The sequence below is a fragment of the Vipera berus genome, assembly GCF_964194415.1.
Source record: "Vipera berus genome assembly, chromosome: 1".
NCBI lineage: Eukaryota > Metazoa > Chordata > Lepidosauria > Squamata > Viperidae > Vipera > Vipera berus.
The window spans coordinates 86,700,597-86,716,540 of NC_138202.1; the positions used below are offsets into that span (position 1 = coordinate 86,700,597).

At 37.5% G+C, this 15,944-nt stretch overlaps 1 protein-coding gene across 4 annotated transcripts in view; it reads right to left on the minus strand.

Moving 5' to 3' along the window:
- The window catches only part of ANO1 (anoctamin 1), a 173,859-nt gene extending 158,499 nt beyond the window's left edge, over positions 1-15,360 (minus strand). Inside the window, exon 1 of one of the 4 annotated variants that reach the window (XM_081312900.1) lies at positions 15,301-15,357. Coding sequence is in view for 1 of the 4 variants with exons in the window: in XM_081312902.1 (XP_081169028.1) it covers positions 15,301-15,358 (58 nt within the window). In the remaining 3 variants the exon portion in view is untranslated. Of the gene's footprint in view, positions 1-2,712; positions 2,858-15,300 lie in introns of those variants that run through there. The other 3 variants (XM_081312898.1, XM_081312901.1, XM_081312902.1) reach the window with 3 other exon arrangements.
- Positions 15,361-15,944: the final 584 nt, after the last annotated feature.

Consider the following 15,944-nt stretch of genomic DNA (forward strand, 5'->3'; position numbering starts at 1 on the left):
CTTGTTCTCACAACTGATAACTTTCCTGTATAGCTTTAGGCTGCCTCCAGTGTCACACAACCAGACATGTGTTTCCACAGGAGTGCTACTTTGATCTCCCACAATCCCTTCTCCCTTCCCTAAATCTATTTTAATTGGCCTAGAGCAGATTTGGGAGACCTACAGGTATTATGGGAGGAGCATGCCTGTAGCAGATTTCACCCTATCGCTTTAAACACCAGCACACTGAAAACGGCACTTCTACCTCCCACATATGCACACTAACTCCAAGGAGGGGGCCCAGAAACAGGCACAGTCCTGCTTGGGACATATGTCCCAGCGGTACTTTGATGATTTCCTAACCATCCCAGTCATTCTGCCTCATCCTGTGAAAGGATGCAAGGCTACACATGGCGATGACCACAGGATCTGTTTATTATTTCCAGTGTTACTAATAAAATATGTTTATTTCCTTTGAAAAAAATATGTACTGTTATAAACACAGAGGGCCATCCTGTAATTTATTGTTCTGGAGTTGTGCTGTGGCCCTATTTTATTCTTTTGCCTGGGTCCTACAATTATTTTCTTAGGTTGCACTCCATTTGATTACCTTAAGGATTATCTATCCATTTCCTCAAATTGATTTTGCACCAAGAAATAGTGTCAGATTTTGTTCCCGCTTAGGACAATTAATTCTATTCATAAAAAAAATTAACACAACTACTTGTACATTTTGCTCTCATGTGCAAGCTTTTAACTACTTTCTGTTCCCCTTGTATTTATCTGGAATTGGCAACTTTTTATCTGACATAGTTAAACTTTTATCACAGATTCTATAACCTGGTCTACTGGGCCACAGGTTATTCCTTATGGCTGCAATATTTTATCCACTTATTTGTATTTAAACTATTATAAATTGTGTGAGACTTCTTTTGTACAGGCACACACAGGATTGTATTTTTAAGTACACTCTAAACTTAAAAGAGAGATGGATTTGCCTCTAAATCAAAGGAGACATCTGTTCCTAACAGAATCAATATTTTAAATTTTGACACTGTGTGAAAAATCAAAGGAAGCTTTTTAAAAGTGGCCAAGCAATCTATTTTAATTTTGAAAAGATCGAATACATTGCAAATCCTAAGTCATTCACTCAGATGAATGCTTGTTCCTTATTTCAACTCTTTCAAAGGAAAAATGAAACTTAATTCTTGATCACTTGGATGGAGGGGGCGGAGAAATATAATACAACTGATTATTTTATACATCACAGTATTTTGTACTATTTAGGTCATCTTATTGCAATATGGGATCATTACTTGCCTCAAAGAGTTACCTAAACGCATTTCAAAAGCAAACATCCACTGTTAGTTGTGAATTGTAAAAAAAAAAACTGATGTCATCTATGTTTTGCATTTTAAGTTGCTGGTGGTTTATGATTTTAAAATGTTCCATCTGTAGTCTTGAGAGGAGGAGAAGTTATGTTGATGGCACGGTTTATTTTTAAACTGAATAAAAATGATCCTCACACTATTATAACCAGCAGAACCATCTTGAAGAAAGATACAGAATGCCACAAGAAAAGCTACCTGCCACAGGTTCAGGGGGGGAAAACTACCCTCTGTGATCTTAATGGAACAAATGTTATTTCCTTTTTTTGATGTGACCTTATTTTCTTTTATGTTTCAGTCATTTAGATCTGTATAAGAAAACTGCATCCGTTTAATTTGAAAATGGCCAACATATGTAAAATAAAACAGGGATTCATGTACTCTGCAACATGCATATCTTTGAAAGGAAAGGTTGCCTGTTATTTAATTATTTCTGTTTTTGACATATCGTTAAGTTCTACTAAAATAATCTGGATGCATCCAAATAGTTCCATACAATTACGGACTCTGGTGCTTAATAAAACTAAGTTTATATGCGGGAAGCATATTATGCTGGCTTTTAGAGACTTAAGCATACATGTCAGTGGTGGGATTCAAATATGTGAACAACCAGTTCTTTATGTGGATGCTGCTTCCGGAAGTCCATTCTGGGCCTGGACAACAAAAAATTAGCTACCGGTTCTTGCCAAACTGGTGCGAACTGGCTGAATCCCATCACTGATACATGCATACGTACATAACTGTATATTTAACAGTATTGTAACCCATCCCAACCGCAAAGGACTCTGGGTAGAGCATACAACACAGAAAAAAATAAATTATAACAACAGAACCAAAGCAATAAAAACCTTCCTATGATGTTTTCTATTCATGAAAACGACCCATTTCTTCTTGTAACTGAGTTCTCCCCACCCTCATGCCCCATTATGAGGAATTGAATAAAATGTCAATATCTGATTAGTGATTTATATTAAGGCATCCTGAAATTCTGCCCGAACAGTTTCATAACCAATAGTTCCCATCCACACATATGGTGCTCCAGTTTTCATGTTATTTAGCTCTTACATACAGTATGTTAAAGAGTTTTGTGGCAAGGTCTTTAAATTGACATTCTGCAAATGCCAAATGAAACTTTAGTCTTTAAAAAAATCTTCCTATAAAACAAATGATACCTTTTCCCCTTAGTAAATGAATGGTGATTTTACATAGACAATACTGTAAGTGGATAGTGATACTAAAGGGAAATACCCGATGATAGAAGGAAGCAAAAACAAGTTTGTTTTTTTAAAGCACAACTTTCACTCATGGAAGACATTATAATAGGTCACTTGTCTTGCTGACTTACCTGTTCTGAGTAAAATGCATTCTCCAGAATCATAAATCGACTAGTTGCTTTCCAAGTAATCCTCTCTGAAACAGGATTATTGCAGAAATGAAACAACAAAAGTTGAATATTAAAAAAAATGAAGGAAAGGTGTGGCTCAGAATTCTGAACAGAGCACACCTTTGTACCATTAGAGATACTTAAAATCATAATTGGTCAGTGACACATGCCAGTATTTGTAAAGGAAGCTCACTTTGCTTCAACCCTAAGTTGAGTTTCAGGTTGCTAGACAATTTTTCAGCCTTGCAAATAGAAAGGCACTACAGTTCAGTGGTGCAGTACCCATTTTTCTGTACCAGCTCATTGTAGAATACCCTCTTTAAAGTCACAGGTGTCAAGGAATGGATTGCTTTAGCCAGTTTGTAAAGGTAACTTTTGGGGCCTCCCCCACCATTGCAATTAAGCGAGCCACAAACATGCACCAGCATCCTCTTCTGTCTCCCATGATGTCCCTCTTTGTCTCCTAACCCTCATTATATTGTCTTTAGTTCACCCCAATTCGTCCTTAGCTGAAGATACTTTTAATTTAACCAGATAGTTCTAGACCAGGAGTAGGCAACCTTGGCTCTTTTATGACTCGTGGACTTCAACTCCCAGAATTCCTGAGCCAGCTGGCTCAGGAATTTTGGGAGTTGAAGTCCACAAGTCATAAAAGAGTCAAGGTTGCCTACCCCTGTTCTAGACGTTGTCCATAAGCAGGTAATGCAGGAATGAATCCCAGAAAATATTTATCTGTTTATCAACTTGGAACATGAAATATTTTGACCATTCGTGGTCACAGACTTTTAAGCATGTAACACTATGAATTTGTTTAATATCTTGCTAAAGCTGTCCAAGTAAATGGCCATTATTATGCCTCATGATAGTGAATTCCAGAAGTTAAGGATGTGTAAGGTGACAAACTGGGTTTTCTTCTGTCATAAATGTGCTGCCAGCAGATTTCACTAGCTGTCTTTGAATTCTAGTATTATGACAGATGAAGAAAAACGTCTGTCCACTTTCACCATCTGCCACATTGTTTAAACCCCTCTTATGCATCCACTCCTCTTTTTATTGCTTTACTAGGCACATTAAAAAGAGGGGAGAAATCTAAATAATAATAATAAAAAAACAAAGGAAAGGGGGGAAAAGGAAAGAAAAAAAGGAAACATACAAATCCATGATGTACATAGGGGAAATTATTCAGCCTAATTTTTATTTGGCCTACTTTTAAAACCATCACTAAAATTTCTCATGCTAGTAAAGTCATGCTTAAAATCCTACAAGCTAGACTTCAGCAGTATGTGGATCGAGAACTACCAGAAGTACAGGCTGGATTTCGAAGAGGCAGAGGAACTAGAGATCAAATTGCCAACATACGCTGGATCATGGAGAAAGCTAGGGAGTTCCAGAAAAACATCTACTTCTGCTTCATTGACTATGCTAAAGCCTTTGATTGTGTGGATCATAACAAACTGTGGCAAGTTCTTAAAGAGATGGGAGTACCAGACCATCTTATTTGTCTCTTGAGAAACCTATATGCAGGCCAAGAAGCAACAGTGAGAACTGGACACGGAACCACTGATTGGTTCAAAATTGGGAAAGGAGTCCGGCAAGGCTGTATACTGTCGCCCTGCCTATTTAACTTATATGCAGAGCACATCATGAGAAAGGCAGGGTTAGATGAATCAAAAGTTGGAATTAAGATTGCCGGAAGAAATATCAACAACCTAAGATACGCAGATGATACCACTCTAATGGCAGAAAGTGAAGAAGAACTAAAGAGCCTCTTGTTGCGGGTGAAGAAGGAGAGTGCAAAACTTGGGTTGAAACTTAACATTAAGAAAACCAAGATCATGGCATCCGGCCCTCTCAATTCCTGGCAAATAGATGGGGAAGAAATGGAGGTAGTGACAGATTTTATTTTCCTGGGCTCCAAGATCACTGCAGATGGGGACTGTAGCCAAGAAATTAAAAGACGCTTGCTCCTGGGGAGGAAAGCCATGGCAAATCTAGACAGCACACTAAAAAGCAGAGACATCACCCTGTCAACAAAAGTGCGTATAGTCAAGGCTATGGTCTTCCCAGTTGCAATGTATGGCAGTGAAAGTTGGACCATAAGAAAGGCTGAGCGCCAAAGAATTGAGGCCTTTGAACTATGGTGCTGGAGAAGACTCCTGCGAGTCCCTTGGACTGCAAGGCGATCAAACCGGTCAGTCCTAGAGGAGATCAATCCTGACTGCTCTTTAGAAGGCCAGATCCTGAAATTGAAACTCAAATACTTTGGCCACCTGATGAGAAGGAAGGACTCACTGGAGAAGAGCCTAATGCTGGGAAAGATTGTGGGCAATAGAAGAAGGGGACGACAGAGAATGAGGTGGCTGGATGGAGTCACTGAAGCAGTAGGCGTGAGCTTAAATGGACTCCAGAAGATGGTAGAGGACAGGAAGGCCTGGAGGAACGTTGTCCATAGGGTCGCGATGGGTCGGACACGACTTCGCAGCTAACAACAACAACAAAATTTGACCAGACAGAATACTATAGACCAGTCTTTTCTTCATCAAGATCTAGTTCATAAACAGAAAGCAAATGCATATTGGTTGTAAATTTGGGGTCATGCTATCTATCCAACATGGGACACTTACTCTTCCCCCCTTTTTCTCTTCTGCCTCCAGTAACAGTGATTTTTATGTTAAGGTAAAATGCTCCAACCAGAGTCTTTATGTATCTAGACTAAAGAATTTGTCTATTATACTCACTTTCACTGAGACAGATGCATTTAGGAACACACACATCCCTTTGATTTAGAGATTCTATTCACCCCATTAGGAAGAACTTAATATATAGTGCTGACATCAGTAACTGACATGCCTCCAGGTAGTCATAGTCCTCAGCTTACGACTGGTCGCTTTATAACAGTTCAATGTTAAGATGATCTCTGAAATGGAGACTTATGACTTGGTTTCAAAGTTCCACCATTTGGACCCACCACCACCATGGTCACATGACTGCATTTTGGGCGCTCAGCGACCAGCTCACATGTACAGTCATTTGCTGTTCCCCACAGTTCCATAACTGCGTTTTATTATGTTTTGCCAGAAACTGTTTATTTCAGGTTTCTGATAAAAACTGCCCCATAGCAAACAAGGGATTTGCTTAACAATTATAGCACGTTATGAGCATTAGAAAGACAAAATGGCAGCTATTTAGGCCTGTGACAGAGTTCTAGAATCAGCCTAGCATTAGACTATTTTAATGGGCAGAAGGAATAGCACTTAGGGACAGGAGGAAGAGCTGTAGCCAAGACAATGGTCTGATTAAAGAAATCTGAATCCCAGGCAGACATATATTTTGAAAAAGCATTTTAGGCATGACTCTTCATAATTGTCATGAATGGAGGGACTGGGAAAGTACATTCAGACTTGCAAGACTGATATCAGCCCTCCAAGGAGGAACGTACTTGGAAACTGCAAACACACAAGCTAATACTACTTTTATTATAAGATTAAAGAAACAGATTTTTGCAAGTCTGAATGTACTTCCTCCATTAGGGGAGAAGAGCCATTAATACTGAATCTGTTCTGTCTGGAACAGACTCTTTTAATATACCCAATGGTCTTGATGGAAGTACTGGAAAATACAAATATTATTAATTTACCTTGTCCACCAAATAGAGGTTTCTCCTTCTAAAGGTTACTACACCAATTCTTATCTATAAGCATCTCTGTAAAGAAAAATCTTGAAGATGAGAATTTAATTAAGTGGAAAGGAATCAATTGTGGGAACGGTGATTTATTAATCAGGGAATATTGGTTACATCCAAAAGTTGCCAGTGCATGTCTGAATCTTCAGATTGCTCCATAAGGAGTGGAACAAACTCCAGGCAAAGTCTTGATACTTCGTTTTGTTTAAAGTCCTGTTTCTAGTTCTAATCCCAATTCTTATTAGAACCCAGGTCTATCCAGGCTTCGTATGTGTTGAATAAAAGTTATTTCTTTGCTACACTGCTTAAGAAATGTTCTCTTCCATTTGGGCCTCAAAATGATAACTATTAAAACATGACTGACATCATTATCTTTTTTTCCCAGAGTAGCTATTTTTGGGGGCTTTTAATAAATTCCACTTTTTATCACTGACTGCAAATTATTGTTGAGTTGATTCTTCATTCTTTCTCTTGGATCTCCATTAAAGTATTGTTTAATTGAGACAAGGGGGAATCTCTATAAATCTATCCAAGAATCATTGCCAGCTTCTTAGAGGGAGAACCTTGGAAATGGACAAGAAACGATGAAATGTGTTTTCTTGTAACCATTTGAAACATCATATTTCATGTCTGTATTATAAGCAGAAGGGAAAGCTGTATTGCCTTATTTGGTCAAAAAGCCCTACTATGAACAAATAACACAGAATAACCAGCCATTCTTCTGTTATAGCTGCACAATATTTATTAATTGCATTAGAAGTAGTTTTCACACTAGTTTTCTCACCAGAGTAATGCTACTGGTTTTTGGAACTAAATATTGAAAGGATTAGTTTATAGATAAAGTTCATAACCTCTGTTTTGCTTCAAAAGAGGCACAGAGTTTCTTACAGTGTAACCCAAACTTCAGATGCTTAACAAAAGGATGTTAAAACATAATCCATTTCTCCTAAGACAATTCAACATTAACAGTGATTTTTTTTAGTTTCATATATGGAATATCTAAATTTACTTTGAGTCTCTCTTCGACACTAATTTGATGTGAGAAATAATTCTTTACACTTTTTTATTGCAAATATCCTTGAGAGTCATTTCACAAATTATGAAGTGGAATACCCAGGTTTGCCACTGACAATACACTTGATGGTAAAAATAGCTGGCAATATGTAGCAAAGATGGGTAATAAAACTTTTTCTGTAGGGAAAAAATTGATATAACCCTGGTTAGGTTAAACATAGTATACCCTACAGTATAAAACATCAACATCAAGCTGTGAACTAAAAAACTGAAAAGAAAAATACAGCTAATTACTTTCTTGCATGGTCAATATATCAGTGGTTAATTATACCCCAAGTCTCCTTACTGTGATCATGATTGAGCAGTATTTTGTCCTTTTTAAAAAAAATTCAGAAGAATTATCCACTAGTATCTCTGTCTGAAATCCTCCACTACATTTATTGGATTTGATGTTTAGTAAATCATATGTATATGAATGGAACTAAGCTGGTTAAGAAAATCCTGATACTGAATTTTTAAGGCCCAAAAGAACAAATACAGTTTATTACACAAACTTAGTGCTGCAACAGAAAGTGTGAAGTTTCTGAGTTTTCTTTTATTGGAGGAAGAGGTGTGGAAGCATAGATTTTGTGGCTGGAAATATGTCTCCTAATGTTCTTTAAAAAATAATAAAGAAGCCAATACTTTCAGAGGAAATTAGGTTCATATAATGGATTCCATTTGCTTTAATTAAAATGGCAAATGTAGTATTGTGTCACAGGCTTCACCACTTTTGGACGTGTGTGCAATGTCATGACACCTGGAGTGAGTCTTGTGGCATAATGGCAGAATATTGTTTTGATCAGAGCAGCTAATATGACACAGAAACAAACATCCTGCAAAAGCTATGTTCACACATTATGTTGATCCCTGATATCCTGAGCTATTATTGAATGAGCTGGATTCATACAAGATGACAAGACAACATGTACTAAACCTTACTAGGATGTTGATGAGTACACCAATGGGCTTAGTTTAGGAAAGTGGGGGGAAAGTCAGTAAGAAAACAACAGCAAATAAATCCCATGCTTTTGCCAAGAAAATGACATGTAATCAGCAGGAGTCAAACTAACTTTATTTTTAATGAGTAGATCATTAGTTACTTTAACTGCCATAGGTCGGACATAATAATATGATCTGAAATGTGGCTGCATGCTTAAAAACATGGATCTAATTAAGAAATCATGGTGAGTTAACAAACTGTAAAGATAATTGATCTATTGGTTGATCTAAATCAGGGATGTCAAACTGCCGGCCCGCAGGCTGGACACATCATCTGGAAGCCGCGCCCACCCCATTGCCAGCAATGGCAAAACTCTCCCGATACGTTGTGCGACATCACGTGACTTGCGAGTTTGACATGTCTGATCTAAATAATAGACCCTTTGTGTAGTATTTCCAAACCAAACAACATCAGACCAAAGACAGTTATGTTTTAAAGATTTGTCTTTCATTAATTGCAAATGTGGTTTGGCATGACAATGGCAGTGGGGGGAATTGGCATATACTATTTCTGATGGGATTGCCACAAACAGGGAGGAGAAATTTTTCTCTACTCTCAGGCATGAATCAAACCATTCCCCCCTTCTTCTAACATTTGCAGTGCTTAGAAATACATTCCCGTTGGTATCAATAGAAACTTTTTCTGAACCACATAGCCATCCAATTGAGGATAGTAGAACAGAGATTTTTATACAAAGGAAAATATTGATCTCTTCTCCCATATGCTGTGGTCATGATCAGAATTGGAATTCCTTCCTACAACTGTCACTCTTTAAAAAAAAGATTGATTTTCATGCCCCAGAATGCATAGTTTGGCCTTGCCTGAGGTTTCTCTTCCTTTTCCCTGGAGCTGCCAACAACTACAGCAAAGAAAACTTGTGCTTCAGTCCTGAACTATGGCCCTTCCAGATCAATAATGTTGAATAATCATTCCAAAATTCAGGGCATGGAATGAATCTTTATGCAATTCTGCCCTATTCTAAACGACAACTTTCTTCCTTCTTGACATTCAGAATCCAGGCTCATATTTTGAAGCTGAGTAGAAACCAGGCCACGAAGCAGACCAGCCATTCCCAACTAAGAGATTCCATTGTTTCTCCACTCCATGTTTGCTTTTCCAATTTTGATTCTATATTCCAGAGACACTCTTCATGCTTTGTCCTTCTGAGCTGTTATTTGGGAGGAGAAATTTTCTCTTCAACATCATTTCTGTAAGCATGTGGATGTATTCTTGTCTTTTCAAGGAACCATCTCTGCTCCAGTCCTGCCTTCACTCAGTCTTCTGAATTCATTATTGTAGATAATACATTTTGATTTGTTCCTCAGCTTTCTTTGGTTATTCTTTGGTTATGGAGGATTCTGCCAAGGTGAATATGACTGCCATAGCATTTATTTTCATCAACTCTAGAGAGCCCCCTACCGACTACAGGTGGTCCTCAACTTATGACCACAATTGAGACTAGAATTTCCATTGTTAAGTCAGTCATGCCTGATTTTACAACTTTTTTTTGCTGCACCTGTTAAATGGACCCTGCAATTATTAAGAAAATCACCCTTCCCCCAATTGACTTTGCTTGTCAGAAGCTGGCTGGGAAAGTTGCAAATGATGGTCAGATAAAGCCAGGATGCTACAATCATTGTCAATACATGCTAGTTGCCAAGTGCCTGAATTTTGATGAAATGACCGTGGAGATATTTGGGCAGTCATAAGTGCGAGAATTGGTTGTAAGTAACTTTTTTCAGTGCTGTTGTAATTTTGAAGAATTGCTAAACACATGATTGTAAGTCGGGGACCTACCTGTACAAACATCCTTTTAGGGGATGTCCAATGACTTTATACAATCAGTTCATTGCTGGCTGAACCTCTGCACCAGCTAGCAAATCCCCAAGTCTTTAACTGCTTTTCAGCTGACTCTTTTCTCCTCCTGTCCTTCCTAGCCTGGTTTGTCCTACTTCCATATTATTCAGCTCAGTTTTCCTACCTACATTGCAGGTGCACCTGCTACAACTAAATAAAAGTGCACCTCCCTTCGAGCTGTTATTTCAGTAAAAAGTAGCCTGCTCATCCAGTGTGTGGGAAAATAATGACATTTAGAAAACTAAATAAAAATCTTTGTATTAAATAAATAAAATCATATTACACCCATGAATAACTGGTGTTAAAGTAAACAAGTCGCTGCTTGCTCCATGTGATAATGGGGGTGGCAGCTAATTGAATTTCTCACAACACAAAGAAAGATTATGTGGAAACTGGTGCAGAATTTCATCCTGTTTAAGCCGTGACAAAACCCAGTCATGCAATAATAATAATAATAATAATAATAATAATAATAATAATAATAATAATAATAATAATAATAATAATAATAATAATAATAATAATAAATATAACAATAATTTCAGTTGACTGAGGTTCATGTTTAATGAATAAAATATAATAAAAATAATCAGTCAATTGCAAAAGGCACCTTTACTTGAAACAGATTGCATTCTGCGACAAAAACTTTAACACCATCAAACAACTTCTGCCTATGCCATCTCCTTCCTTCTTCCTTCCTTCCTTCCTTCCTTCCTTCCTTCCTTCCTTCCTTCCTTCCTTCCTTCCTTCCTTCCTTCCTTCCTTTGTTTATCACTCAACTTGTGAATAGCAGTCCTGGTTGGCTGACATAAAACACAAGACAAGAGAGGCAATAGATATAAAATTCCCCAAAATCACAACACTATACTACAGTTTATGCCAACTACGATCATATTAATGTTCCCAAATATTATAGAAAGGATTCATCTAATGTCCTGCCCATACCAGGATTCTTGTGAAAAAAGATAGGTTTTCAAGAAAGCCAGCCGAATCTCATAGAGATCATCTGTTCCAAAGGGCAAGTTCTGTAATAGAGAAGATATACTTCTTGAGTCCTGCTAGTTAGGATTTTTTTTTTCACAGAAGGATACAGTCCATACCAACCCCTGTTCACCAGAACCTGTTCAAGAGTTGGGAAAATTGTAAACTTAAAGAAGAAACCCTAGAATATTGTTCAACTGTCTGGAATTCTTACCACATACTGAACATTAGTAGCAATAGCGCTTAGACACATACCACTTCACAATGCTTTATAGCCCTCTCTAAGTGGTTTACAGAGTCTATTGCCCCCAACAATCTGGGTCCTCATTTTACTGACCTCGGAAGGATGGAAGGCTGAGTCAACCTTGAGCCCTTTCAGAATCCTGGAGTGAGCAGTGAGTTAGCCTGCGGTACTGCATTATAACTACTGTGCCACCTGGCTCTTTAATACAATAGAGCAAGTTCAGAAGTACATTACAAGAAAAGTCTTGCATTCTTCTGTCCATAATATAATACCTTATGCTACTAGGCTTGAAATTCTTGGTTTGGATAGTTTAGAACTGCGACACTTGGGATCAAACTTAGATATTGCATACAAAATTGTACATAGTAAGACTTGGCCTGTAAATGACTTTAGTTTTAATCATAATGTAATGCGTGCGAACAACCACTTTAAATTTAATGGAAACCGCTCTAAACTCAGTTGTGAAAAATTCAATTTTTATAACAGAATTGTCAATGTCTGGACTATCTCACCTGATTCAGTTGTCTCAGCCATTAATTTTCACAGTTTTAATTAATTTCTAACTTAATTTCTGTGGACCTCACTCCATATTGAAGGGGTCTTTAAGGGGGCATGCATAAGTGTACTGGCATGCCTATTGTCCTTGTCACATTTTGATTTTCTTATTTTGTTAGAATTTGTAATTTTTGTTTGATGAATGAATGAATGAATGAATAAATACTGTGTTCTGTCCTGATCCTTCCACAGTGAATTTCCCATGCTGATGAAAAAAAAAGTGCAGTAGAAACGGAATACAAAAATGGGAAAATGTGGCCATAATATTATGGCTCCAATTCCTCATATTTGGATTCCCCTTCCTGCTACAGTGGTCTGTGGATGAACGCAGCTGTAGGAGAGGGAGCAGTATTATAATGATATCTGAAAAAACAGTAAATACAGAGGAAGTAAAAACAGCTTAATGGCTCTTAGCAGGCAGGAAATTTACTAGTCCCCAGAAAGGGTAGTTTTCAGAGCTCCAAACTGTTTCTGTCTTTCAAAACACATTATAGCTTAGAATGTTATGTGATGCTAGCCATACACACTAAGCTATGATTAAGCAAACCACAGCACAATGTGTTTGCATTAGGTGAGATCCAGGTGAATCATCACTCATTAGCTTCTCTTAATAATCTGCACAACATTATTTTATAGCAATTGCTTTCATTTAGAACATTTTCTTTGGAGCAGTGTCACCAATTTATATATATGAGCAGCTGACATCCTGCCTGAATTCTATTGCCACTGTCCCTCATTACCACTTGTCCTAACTAGCAGCATGAATGCAGTTCTATCAAAGTTGTAATTATCCATGGTAGGCTTAATAGGCAGCCACAGTTTTGTCCCTCACATTGTGATGGCCATTATTTTTTCTTCTGCAACACAAGCCCTACATTGGATGAGAAATTGTTTGGCTTCCAGCTCATTTCAGCATTGATTTCACATAGATAACTTACCCATTGAAATATACGATTACAGTAAAGTTACCAGAGGCTGGGGTGGGAGAACTGGTTATCTACTGGGGCTTCCCTCTTAGAAAACAGTTTGCCCCTAGAGATGGGGACTAAGAATTGTAGGAGAATGTAGGTTGCAATAAGAGAGTTATGGTATATATATAAAATGGAATTGTTGTGTTTTGGACTTGTAAGTTTGTATTGGCTTGTTCTACAGTGTAGTGATAATATATTATAGGACTTAAATCTGTTTGAAGCAGCACAGAAGTAGTAGTGTAAATAACATATTTTCCAAAAGATGCTGTTTGTTAGGAAAAAATTATGGTTGGCTTGATTTGATCAGGAAATATTGCTAATATTGTTCAAACGTGTTTGCAGAAATCTACTAAGATCCCATTCACTATATCAGAATAGTCTTTTAAAGGCTTGATTATAACTGTTAATGATAGCAAATTAGAGCCTAGAAGAACATTATATATCCAATAGTGCTACCGGGGGCTGCAATGTCTGGTAATCTCCCAAACATTGTTCTTCTGCCACACAATCATTTAATGAAATTTCTAGGAATATTCATAGTTATTTAATAACTATATTAGAAGAGGTTATCACAAGGAAAACATTACAAAAGCAATACTTTGTGGAAGAAATTGTTTCCTAAAATTTATATTTGCTTCAAGTAATTTCCCTCTTCAAGTTAAATAGGCTATCATGATGTAATTTGGGTGCTAGGAAGTGTCCATTGAGACAATAAATTGTTTAGAAATTCATTATTAAATTTTAAAAGTGCAGCTTACAAAAATCATACTTACAAGTGATGGTTTTAGTTGTAAAGTCCTTGGGAGAATGGTGCAACTAACTTATACTTCCAACAATAACAACCCAATAATTATTCATAATCTTGACAGAAAAGGGCATCAAGGAAGGAATTTCAAATATAGGCAAAATATAAAGTAAAAAATGGAGGTGAAGTTTCTGGCAGTATCAATGGGACTACCTACAGTATATTCATCCTAACAAAGAAACCAACGGTATAGCAAAAGGGAAAATAAAACTTAGCTTATTATTGAAAAAGGTATAAAAGATGGTTCTACCTCCAGGGGAACAGTAATGAATAGGAAACAAGTTAGGCTGGTTTTAAAGACTATGTGGATATTTACGTGGCAAACAGCTGTGTAAGTATGCTTAAGAGACACGTAATACCTCCCCATGAACAAGACAAATTTGAGATACAACTCATCAAGAATTATAAGATTTTGTTGCCTAGTTATATGTACAATAAAGGATATAAGTGAGAATCAAGTGTTCACATAATTTATTTGTTTATTTAAATAGAGATTGCATAAACCATTGCTCTGGCGCTCCTTTTCAATGCAGAGAAGCTCTCAGTAATTTAAAACCAGATTGCAGAACCCATGGTCCAGGGATCACATTTAGCTGTTAACTACTTTTCTTTATAGCCACCTGAAATTATAGAACCAAACTTCAAGGCTAAATTGCTGAAAAGCATGATTTCTTGCTGTGTTGTGACAGAAAACCAAACAATAAGAAAATAAGGGGTCCTTGGTGCTCTGTGAGCTTGCTTGCTTTCTTGCATGTAGGAAAACAAGCAAGCTCGGAGAGCACCAAGGACCCCCCTCATTTCAACCCTGAGCTACAAATATTCTCCTTCATTAATATGAAAATAAATCTTTCCTTAGGAGATGAAGCAAACACCCTCAGGTTCCATGCAGCAGTTCTTTGCACAACATAATCACCTTACTTATCCCAATCTTGGTCACGCAAACATTATAAAACAGTGTAACACGCCTTTCCCCAATATATTTAATACATGTTAAATACAATGCAAAGGCAGAACTAGTTGCGCAGTTTAGCTCAGCAAGAATTTGCAGGGAGAGTCCGGCCCTGAAACTTGATAAACAAAGAAACATTTTTAATTGAAATACAATCCCTCCTCCTTTCGACACAAATACTGACCCTTTCCAATTATTTTGTATTTTTTTAAAAGAATTCTGTTTACTAAAAGGGAGGTTTTAGGTGTGTGATGGCATGAAAAATCCTCATCCTTTCCAAAGTCAAGGGACAGTTCAGCAATAGATTCTCTCAGCTGAGGGAGGCTGGAAGAGAACAACTGACTTCTCAGCAGCTCAAAACAAAGTTTGGACTGTTCCCAACTGAGCATCAGCTCAAATGAATCTGGCAATGCTACAAAGCAAAGTGGAAATCGTAAAGACGTGCCAACCTTTTTCAGCATGTTCTGAAGTCCTTAATGTGAAATTCTTGAAGAGAGTGCAATGCATTTTCTTTCTTGCTATGCAAGATGGTGGAGGAGAAAACAGCCTATGAAGATCTTATTGTAGGCTGATTTTTGTTGTTGACGGAAATGTATATTTTCCTTGATTAACAAGTTATATCACTTCTACAGATTGGTGCTGTTAAATAGCGGGTTCTTTGGTGCAGGAATGAAGACGCGGAACAGAGTACAGGGTAACTCATAGTTTATTTCGTGCTGGAACTGTACTGGGGAAATGTCTGCAACTAGCTGCAATATATAGTCTAGCCCCTAGGCGGCAGCCAATAGGTTTGAATCAACCATTGCCGCCTGGAGATAGCCAATTGCAGCACAGGAGACTTGTAGTCTGGGTTGCTGGAGAGCCATTAGCTGCTCCAGCAACCCACGTGGTGTTTCACAAGAGCCCAGTACATAACAGGTGCTATAGAAGTGTTTTCCCTCCTGGTAATCTTTTAGAGTAATGCCAGTGCTCCCCGATACCAAGAACTCATCATATTTTATAAGTTTTTAGTTGTTCTCATTTGAAATCTTGCAGGATTTTACGCCCCCCCCTTTTATGTTCCATCTTAAGAACATACGGTATATAATGTGGT